Source organism: Otolemur garnettii, unplaced genomic scaffold (assembly GCF_000181295.1).
Source record: "Otolemur garnettii isolate 467f Iridium unplaced genomic scaffold, OtoGar3 scaffold00060, whole genome shotgun sequence".
Taxonomy (NCBI): Eukaryota; Metazoa; Chordata; class Mammalia; order Primates; family Galagidae; genus Otolemur; species Otolemur garnettii.
The window spans coordinates 11,076,300-11,086,017 of NW_003852455.1; the positions used below are offsets into that span (position 1 = coordinate 11,076,300).

Below are 9,718 nucleotides of genomic sequence, written 5' to 3' on the forward strand. Positions count from 1 at the left end.
CCTCAAGCCTCCCAAGTAGCTGGGACTACAGATGCTCGCCACAATGCCCAGCTATTTTTCTGTTGCAGTTGTCATTATTGTTTAACTGGCCCAGGCTGGGTTTGAACCCGCCAGCCTTCGTGTATGTGGCCAATGGCATAATCACTGTGCTACCAGCACCGAGCCTCAACTTTTTTTTTAATCTCATGACATATTTGAACCTATAAACTTTTATAGCCAACTTAAATTATGGTGAACAAAAAAAAAAAAAGAAAGAAAGAAACAAAGAAAAGCATATATTTACTGTGCTTTAAACTTCTCTCAAAATTAATGACTTTTGGCTCAGTGGGTAGGGCACTGGCCCCTTATACTGAGGGTGTCGGGTTTGAATCCGGCCCTAACCAGCTTAAAAAAAAAAAAAAAAGACTTTTAAAAATGTTCCAGGCACACCTAAATTCTTCTCCCAGCCAAGCTGAAAATTGACCCCTGAGGGCAGGAAATATTATTGATAACACAGTAAATATTAGCCACCAAAAAGTACTGCAACATTTTATTTCCCTATAAATTTTGTCAAAATCTAGGTATTGCCCCTGAGATTGCATCAAAACATCTTACTAATGTTTACTTAATTTTTTTTAAAGACAGAGTCTCATTCTGTCACCCTAAGTAGTGCCACGGAGTCATCATAGGTCACAGCAACTTCAAACTCTTGGGCTCAAGCAATCCACTTGCCTCAGCCTCCCAAGTAGCTGAGACTATAAGCACCTGCTACAAAGCCCAGCTAATTTTTCTATTTTTAGTAGAGATGGGGGGGGTCCTCACTCTTGGTCAACCTGGTCTCCAACTCCTGAGTTCAAGCAATCTGCCTGCCTTGGCCTCCCAGAGTGCTAGGATTACAGGCGTGAGCCACTGTATCCAGCCTTACTAACCTTAATGTTTTTGTTTTGTTTTATTCGAGACAAGAGTCTCACTACGTCACCCTGGGTAGAGTGCTGTGGTGTCACAGCTCACAGTAACCTCAAACTCTTGGACTTAAGCGATTCTCTTGCCTTAGCCTCCCAAGTAGCTGAGACTACAGGCACCCGCCACCTAGCCCAGCTATTTTTTGGTTGTAGTTGTCATTGTTGTTTAGCAGGCCCAGGCTGGATTCGAAACCCACCAACTTTGGTGTATGTGGCTGGCACCCTAGCCGCTGGGCTACAGGCACTGAGCTCTTACTAATGTTTTTTAAAAGGAAGGTAAGCAGGTATGCCTCATCCAGAAACTGAATATAAAACCACTTTATTTTCCTGAACTAAACAAATCTCTTAAATCATTTTCACCTGTAAGATGAATCTGCAATTCTGAGCCCCACTTCCTTTTATGCTTGCTTTTTGCTCTCTCAAAAGCAACCAATAGAGTTGCATTGTCCATTATAGTAGCGGAAAGCCAGAAGTGGTTACGTAAGTTAAATCATATTAAACTTAAATACAATTAAAAATGCAAGCCAGGTGCAGTGGCTCATGCCTATAATCCTAGCACCCTAGGAGGCTGAGGAGTTCAAGACCAGCCTAAGCAACTGTGAGACCCCATCTCTACCAAAAATAGAAAAATTAGCTGACTGTTATGGTGTGCACCTACAGTCCTAGCTACTCAGGAGGCTGAGGCAGAAAGAGTCCTTGAACCCAGGAGGCTTTTTTTTGTTGTTGTTGTTGTTTTTTTTTTTTTTTTGCGACAGTCTCACTATTTCACCCTTGGTAGAGTGCTATGCCATCACAGCTCACAGAAACCTCAAAATCTTGGGCTTAAGCAATTCTCTTGCCTCAGTCTTCCATGCAGCTGGGACTAACGGCGCCTGCCACAATGCCCAGCAATTCTTTTGTTGTAATTTTCATTGCTGTTCTAGAAGGCTCAGGCTGGGGTTTGAACTCACCAGCCCTGGTATATGTGGCCAGCACCGTAACCACTGAGCTACAGGCGCTGAGCCTGAACCCAGGAGTTTGAGTTCGCTGTGAGCTAAGCTGAGGCCACAGCACTCCAGCCTGGGCAACAGAGTGAAAGGAAAAAAATAAAAAAGCAAACAACATGAACACATTGGATATTGAAAGACAGAATATATTGTAACAATAATAAAGATAAGGATAATCACAACTGTCATAAACATAATAAAAACAACACAGGGCACTCAACTCACATCATGAGTTGAGGTCTACAAAAGTTTGCCACTACATCCTAGAAAAAGTGCTGTGTACCTCATATTGCTGAGTATCACTACAGTCACTGTCAATGTACTCCCTGTAGGAAGCTATGCACTGACACCAGTGCCTAGTTCACATTACAAAGGAATTCTGGAACTCTTTTTCTGGAATGGCCTTCAGAGCTGTCCTTGTGTGAGGTCTGACAATTAAGTTCCTGAACTCATCCCAGAAAAAGTGCTACATACCTCACTGCTGAATATCACTACAGTCACCAAAAGCGCGTACTTCGAAAGTAACCGTTATGATAGTCAGCAATGAGGTATGCAGCACTTTTCTAGGATGAGTTCACAAACTTAATTGTCAGACCACATGAGGACAGCTCTGAAGCCTCCCAAGGGGAGTACCTTACTGGTGACTGTAATGATAGTCAGACCTTTGTACATTACTGTTTGCCCCCCACAACGGATTCTGGACATCACAACACATCTTAGCCTGACCATGTAAGGTGAACCCTCCCCCCTTCATAGCAGGAAGGAGATAGCAACCCCATCAGTCAAGTAAAAAGAAGAGACAAGGTCACAAAGGAGAGGCCAGACCAAAGAAAAAGGGATGGCACAGAAACCCAACAGCCACTGTATGCTGGGACATGTGCCTGCTCCCCTCCCTCCTTCTGGAATGTACTATGGCTTGCTAATCGTTCTTGGCAGTCCACTTCCATGTCTGAAGATGTAGTTCCTTAATAAACTTTGCTGCTTGCTGCCTCAAAACTGTCCCTTGCTTTCATTCTTCATTGCCAGAAGAAAAGAACCAAGGAGTTCAACAGGCAGTAACAGCACTCTAGTCCTTTACAAAAATAATTTCTCTGATACCTACTGCTTCCTGCTTTGATTCCTTTCTGGAGTCTACTATTCAGAAAATCAGAATACACACAGTGAAAATGGGTGATCCTCAATATAGACGTGCATAAAATTTTTTTAAAAAGTGCATAAAATAGATGATTACCAAAAATAATCATTTCAGAGCCTATAATATTGCCAAAAGTTTTTACCCCTTAGTACAAGCTAACAAACTAATTCATTGGCTCAGTGCCTGTGGCTCAAGCAAACAAGGTGCCAGCCACATACACCTGAGCTGGTGGGTTTGAATCCAGCCCGGGCCCGCCAAACAACAATGATGGCTACAACCAAAAAAAAATAGCTGGGCGTTAAGGCACGCGCCTGTAGTCCCAGCTATTTGGGAGTCTGAGACAGGAGACTCGCTTGAGCCCAGGAGTTGGAGATTGTTGTGAGCTGTGATGCCACAGCACTCTACCCAGGGCCACAGCTTGAGGCTCTGTCTCGAAAAAAAGAAAAGAAAACTAATTCATTTTAAGCTGGGTGCTATGGCTCATGCCTGTAATCCTAGCACTCTGGGAGACTGAGAGGGGACTGCTTGAGCTCAGGAGTTCAAGACCAACCTGAGCAAGAGCAAGACCCAATCTCTACTAAAAATAGAAAAATTGAGGCAAAAGGATCGCTTGAGTCCAAGAGTTGGAGGATGCTGTGAGCTCTGATGATGCCACAGCACTCTATCCAGGACAATAGCTTAAGACTCTGTCTCAAAAAATAACCCAGGCTCAGCGCCTGTGGCTCAAGCAGCTAAGGCGCCAGCCACATACACCTAAGGTGGCGGGTTCGAATCCCCAGCCCGGGCCCGCCAAACAACAATGATGGCTGCAACCAAAAAATGACCAGGCATTGTGGCAGGTGCCTGTAGTCCCAGCTACTTGGGAGGCTAAGGCAGGAGACTCGCTTGAGCCCAGGAGTTGGAGGTTGCTGTGAGCGGTGATGCCATGGCACTCTACCAGCTACTTGGGAGGCTGAGGCAGGAGACTCGCTTGAGCCCAGGAGTTGGAGGTTGCTGTGAGCGGTGATGCCATGGCACTCTACCCAGGGGGATAGCTTGAGGCTCTGTCTCAAAAAAAAAAAAAAAAACAAAAAACCAAAGGGCAGTGCCTATGGCTCAAAGAGTAGGGTACCTGCCCCATATACCGGAGTTGGTGGGTTTAAACTCAGCCCTGGACAAAAACTACAAAAAAAAAATTTTTTTTTCACTTTAAAAATTTAAATAAATATACTCATAAAATAATTTTAGGCTGGGCACAATAGCTCAAGCCTATAATCCCAGCACTTTGGGAGGCCAAAGCAGGAAAACTGCTTGAGGCCAGAGTTTGAGATCAACCTGAGCAACAGTTAAGACCTGGTCTGTTAAAAAAGAAAAGTAAAATACTATGGCATCAGTTCTGGACCAAAAAAAAATTTTTTTTAAAGCATACCCTGAACATGTACATTTCATTTAAAAAAAAAAAAAGAAAAGAAAAGAATTTTGGCCTGACGTAGTAGCTCTCACCTCTAATCCTAGCACTTACAGAGGCCAAATGGGAGAATCATGTGAGGCCAGGAGTTCAAGACCAGCTTCACCAACAGATGAAGACCCCATGCCTCTATAAAAAAACAGAAAAATTACTGGGGCATGGTGGCATGTGCCTGTAGCCCCAGCTTCCTGAGAGGCTGAGGCAAGGGATAACTTGAGCCCAGGAGGTTTGAGCTTGCAGTGAGCTATGATGATGTCACTGCACTCTACCCCTGGCACTAGACTGAGATCCTATCTCAAAAAAAGAAAAAATAATAATAATTTAAAATTACTACTGTAAATGTAAAACCAATATCATGCACCTTATAAAGAAATGAAAATACAACAATATTGATTTCTAGCTGGGCATGTTAAAAATGGGAAATCGGGCTGGGTGCACCTGCCTCATGCCTGTAATCTTAGTACTCTGGGAGTCCTCAGAGGATCCCTTGAGCTCAGGAGTTTGAAACCAGCCTGAACAAGAGCAAGACCCCCTCTCTACAAAAAAATAGGGGGGAAAAGCCAGGCATCATAGTGGGTGCCTATATTCCCAGCTACTTGGGAAGCTGAGGCAAAAGGATCAATTGCATAGAGGAGTTTGAGGTTACCGAGAGCTAAGCTGACTTTAGCCTGGGGCAAGAAGAGTAACATTTTGTCTCCAAAAAAAAAAAAAAAAAAATAGAGACTCTGTCTTACTTATGTTTGTACATTCTACTTTGCTTTTTCTCTTTAATCTAGTTTTATTGGCTTCTAGCCTTTCAGATTTATATAAAAAGAATTGTGAGAACAAATCTCAAAAAATTACACTATATTACTCAGCCATCTGAACTCATAGATCACTCAATTATTAGTAGTTTTTACAACGTTTCATCATCAAAAATAAAAAGCATCTTTTCTTTATAGAAGGATTTAGAATTTTAAAATGTACATGCAACAAACAGGTTTATTTATCTGGAAAGACTGCAGAAGTTGCTGATAAAAGTAGTTACCTCCAGAAGAGATAAATCAGTAGGAAGGGGTCAGGACAGAGACTACGTATTTCAGTGAACATACTTTTTACCTTTTGTCTTTTGTTTCATGAATATATTTTTCCTATAAAAAAAACTAAATTTTTAGCTGTATATGGCAGCTCACACCTTTAATCCTAGCGTTTTTGGAGGGTGAAGTGGGAGGATTCCTTGAGCTCAGAAGCTTGACACCAGCCTGAGAAACAGGGAGACTCTGTCTCTACTAAAAATTAAAAAATAAATAAAAAAATAAAACAAACTAGCCAGGTATTATGGTGGGTGCCTATAGTCCCAGCTACTTGGGAGGCTAAGGCAAGAGGATTTCTGAAGCCCAAGAGTTTAAGGTTCCGGTGAACTGTGATGCCACAGCACTCTACCCAGGGCAACAGAGTGGGACTATCTCAAAAAAGAGAAAAAAGAAAAAGGAAAAAAAAAAGAAACTAAAATTAAAAAAATTTATATTCAGTACCTAATCTTGGTCTTTTGGCTGGTATTTCATCGGTGTCCACAGTAGAAAACAGAGTGCTGAAAGAGAGAAAGAAGAAAATATATATACATACAGATAACCATTTCTATAAATAAACTTTCTATACATATGATGACACCCCCTTCTATCGCTTCATTATGAAATGAAATCCAGCTAATGTTTTAAAAGAGAATATTATTCTATAGTAGGTTTTTAGTATCGTTTCAACTATTTGAGAGAGACTCAAACTCATTACTATATAATAATTTGTAAGCTGGCTTAAATACAAACTTGAAACTGGCCAGTTACTTAGCTAGTAAATGAACCTAAATAAAAGCCTAAGATGAACATGTCCTTTTTCTCTCCAGAAATGATTTTTAAGAAACAAAAACTAAGCAATTTCTTTTAGAAAGATGACCCCTCACCCCAAGATACCCATCTTTTACATCAGGTGACAATATAAGCAACCTTAAAAGTCAATTCTTGGTAGGAGAAGAACCTACCTAATGGGTACAATGAACTGTATCTGTGTGATGGGCATACTTAACAGTTATGACTCAAAAATTACAAAAACAATGCATACAACCAAAAACAATTCTACTCCCTTAAAATTCTGAAATTTAAAAAAAGACAATTCTTAGCTGAAAAAGGTGTTATCTTTAACTGCATTTTCTTTTTTGTGACAGTCTCACTATGTTGCCCTCAGTAGAGTGCTGTGGTGTCACAGCTCACGGCAATCTCAAACTCTTGGGCTTAAGTGATTCTCTTGCCTCAGCCTCCCAAGTAGCTGGGACTATAGGCACCTGCCACAACGCCCAGCTATTTTTTGGTTGCAGTTGTCGTTGTTGCTTAGCAGGCCCAGATTGGGTTTGAACCCGCCTGCCTGGGTGTATGTAGCACCACGCCAAGAACAAATCTTAATGTAAACTGTGGACTTCGGTTGATAATGATGTGTCAATGTAGGGTCATTGATTGTAACAAAGGTAAGCACTCTGGTGTGGCATGATGGGCAGAGAGGGTTTGTGTATGTGTGGGAGAATCAGAGGCATGTAGGAAATCTCTGTGCTTTCTAGTCACTTTGTCTATGAACCTAAAACTTCTTTTAAAAAATAAAATATATTAATTTACAAAGTATTACAAACAACAAACAGCAACCTCAAACTACAGGGCTTAAGAGATTCTCTTGCCTCAGCCTCCCAAGTAGCTCCGACTACAAGTGCCCACCACAACACCCGGCTATTTTTTTGTTGTAGTTGTCATTGTTGTTTGACAGGCCCAGGCCAGATTCAAACCTGCCAGCCCCAGTGTATGTGGCAAGCACCCTAGCTGCTGAGCTACAGGCACCCAGCCCTTTAACTTCATTTTTATCATAGAAACTACATTACAGTGGTAATAAAGAATCTGGACAATCAGGAAAGTTTCTGTACCATATGTGAAGAATGTCAAAGGCTCACAGTATATTACTAATCATCTTTCTGAATCCTTACAATTAATCATTTATATAAAAAATGAATAGAATAAAGTTCCAAGGTTCATTCAGCTCATAACTTTAAATATACCAACAAGACCTCTGGCTTCATTTTAACTGTAAATTGTTATTACATGGAGAAGAGTCATTTTAGATTAAGGATATAGGCAACTGAAGTGTAGTAAAGAACAAGGTTTTGATCACCAAACCATGTTCCCCTAACTAGTAGGAACTCACATCAAAAAAGAGAGGACAAGGGAGAGAGAATTAACATTCTGTTACTCAATAAATATGTACCAAGTGCTTGTCATGCACTAGATCCTGCACAAGGGTGGAATGAACAGTAAGCATCAGTTTAGGCACTTTACAACATGTTCTCAAAAGCAGGAAGGAAGAATAAAATCTGGAACACATGATGCAATTTAGCCAACCACCAATTTTATCAATAACCTGCATTCTCAGACTCATGCATCAATCATCTTGTTTACTCAAGCGCCTAGAAACCAATCTTTTTTCTTTTTTTCCACTTTGCTTGGTATTGAAGCTTAATACAAAATGAAATTAGGCCAGGCTCTGTGGCTCACATCTGTAATCCTAGCACTCTGGGAGGCTGAGGCAGGTAAATTGCTTGAGCTCAGGAGTTGAAGACCAGCTCCAACAAAGTGAGACCCCACTTCTACTAAAAATACAGAAATTAGCCAGGGGTCAAGGCAGGTACCTTGTAGTACCAGCTACTTGGGAGGCTGAGGACCAGTAAAGAGTTTGAGGTTGGGGTGAGCTAAGAAGCCAGGGCATTTCAGCCTGGGGCAACACAGTGAGACTACAACTCAATAAACAAACACAAACATTCTATCACCAAAAGTTGAGGGAAGGGTGCATGGAATTTGTACGGTATTTCCTACATTAATTCTGAGGTAAGGAAGTAGTATACTAGGAAATGGAACAAGTCAAGGAGTAGATGCTAAGAAAGAATATATTTTAGTTTCCCAGGAATTTTAAATGAATTTTTGAGTACATCCTAGTGACCTTTTTAAAGGAGTGATGAACCTACCCAATCTTTTCTTCTCATACACTGATTCTAAAGTACAGAATCGCTCCTCCCTTTCTGGCTCCAAACACACGTACAGTTTGACAGCTGTTTCAGAACAAGACAGCTGCTGTTTCTCGGTGTTAAGAGAACAGTACTGGCAGTCAAAGCGGCTTTGGGCAATCTATGAATCTCACTTCCCTCCACTTATTGTCCGTAGATGACACTTGGGAATATGCTTTGTAAACAGTGAGCCACAACAAAGATAGTATTCCTTCAATTTTTAGTTTTCAGTCTAAGAGCGGCGAAACGTGACAAAGCCCCATTTGTTGTCAGCAACCAGCTTTGGCTCTGAAAAGAATATCAAAGATCCCACTATAACCGGCCACCCAAAGACAACCAGCTCCTTCCTTCATCAGGAACTGCGTCCCCACGGAGTGGCGGGAGCGACTGCGTCATCAGAACACCCGCGACCTGCAATCCTCCGGCCTCGGCCGGGAGACTATTTCGGATGGGCAGGGCCCGCCTGGCTAAATCAACGCTATCCCGGCCGGGGAGCCCGGAGTGGGGGAGGGGGCACGGCCAGGCCGGTGATCAGCCACCTCTCATCTCACCTGTTCGAGCGCCGCCTCTTCAGGAACGTCCGGGTAGGGGGCACCGACCGGTCGCAGAAACGGAAAATGGTGCCGAGAATCCTAATCAGCCATCTGTACATACCAGGCCCGAGCAGCAGCGGCGGCCGACACACCCCGAGACGCAAACCCCAGAGCTGTCGCCGCCGCTGCCGCCGCTGCCGCCTCGACCACCACAGCCAAGGTTCAGTCGCTGACTTGTGACGCGAATTGAGGGCCCACAGATACAACGTCCCCAGAGCTACGAACAGCCCCCGCCCGCCACCGGCCCTTACGTCACCTCCTCCTGCTCGACCGGAAAGCTTCATTCTCAATCTGCGCACGCGTCACCTAGCACCGCCCCCTACTACAAGCCTAGCAACAAGAAGGTCCGCCACACGGTCCCGGTCCAATCGTTGATGAGATCGGAAGAGCTGTGGGCGGGGTTTTCTCTTCAGCAGAACCAGTCCGGAATCCACAAGAGGGGCATGGCCCACAGTCCACACGTGAGACTGTTGAGCTTGGGAGCTAGCGCTCAAGGACTGGAGCGCAGTGGATGTTCAGTACGTGTTTGTAAATTGCACAGGACAAA

At 43.1% G+C, this 9,718-nt stretch overlaps 1 protein-coding gene across 1 annotated transcript in view; it reads right to left on the reverse strand.

Annotated features, from left to right (window-relative positions):
* The window catches only part of SENP2 (SUMO1/sentrin/SMT3 specific peptidase 2), a 42,551-nt gene extending 33,087 nt beyond the window's left edge, over positions 1-9,464 (reverse strand). Inside the window, exons 1-2 of the mRNA XM_003792733.2 lie at positions 9,130-9,464; positions 6,024-6,079 (exon numbers count right to left, since the gene is read on the reverse strand). Of these exons, the coding sequence (XP_003792781.1) occupies positions 6,024-6,079; positions 9,130-9,455 (382 nt within the window). The 5' untranslated portion in view covers positions 9,456-9,464. The remainder of the gene's footprint in view (positions 1-6,023; positions 6,080-9,129) is intronic.
* Positions 9,465-9,718: the final 254 nt, after the last annotated feature.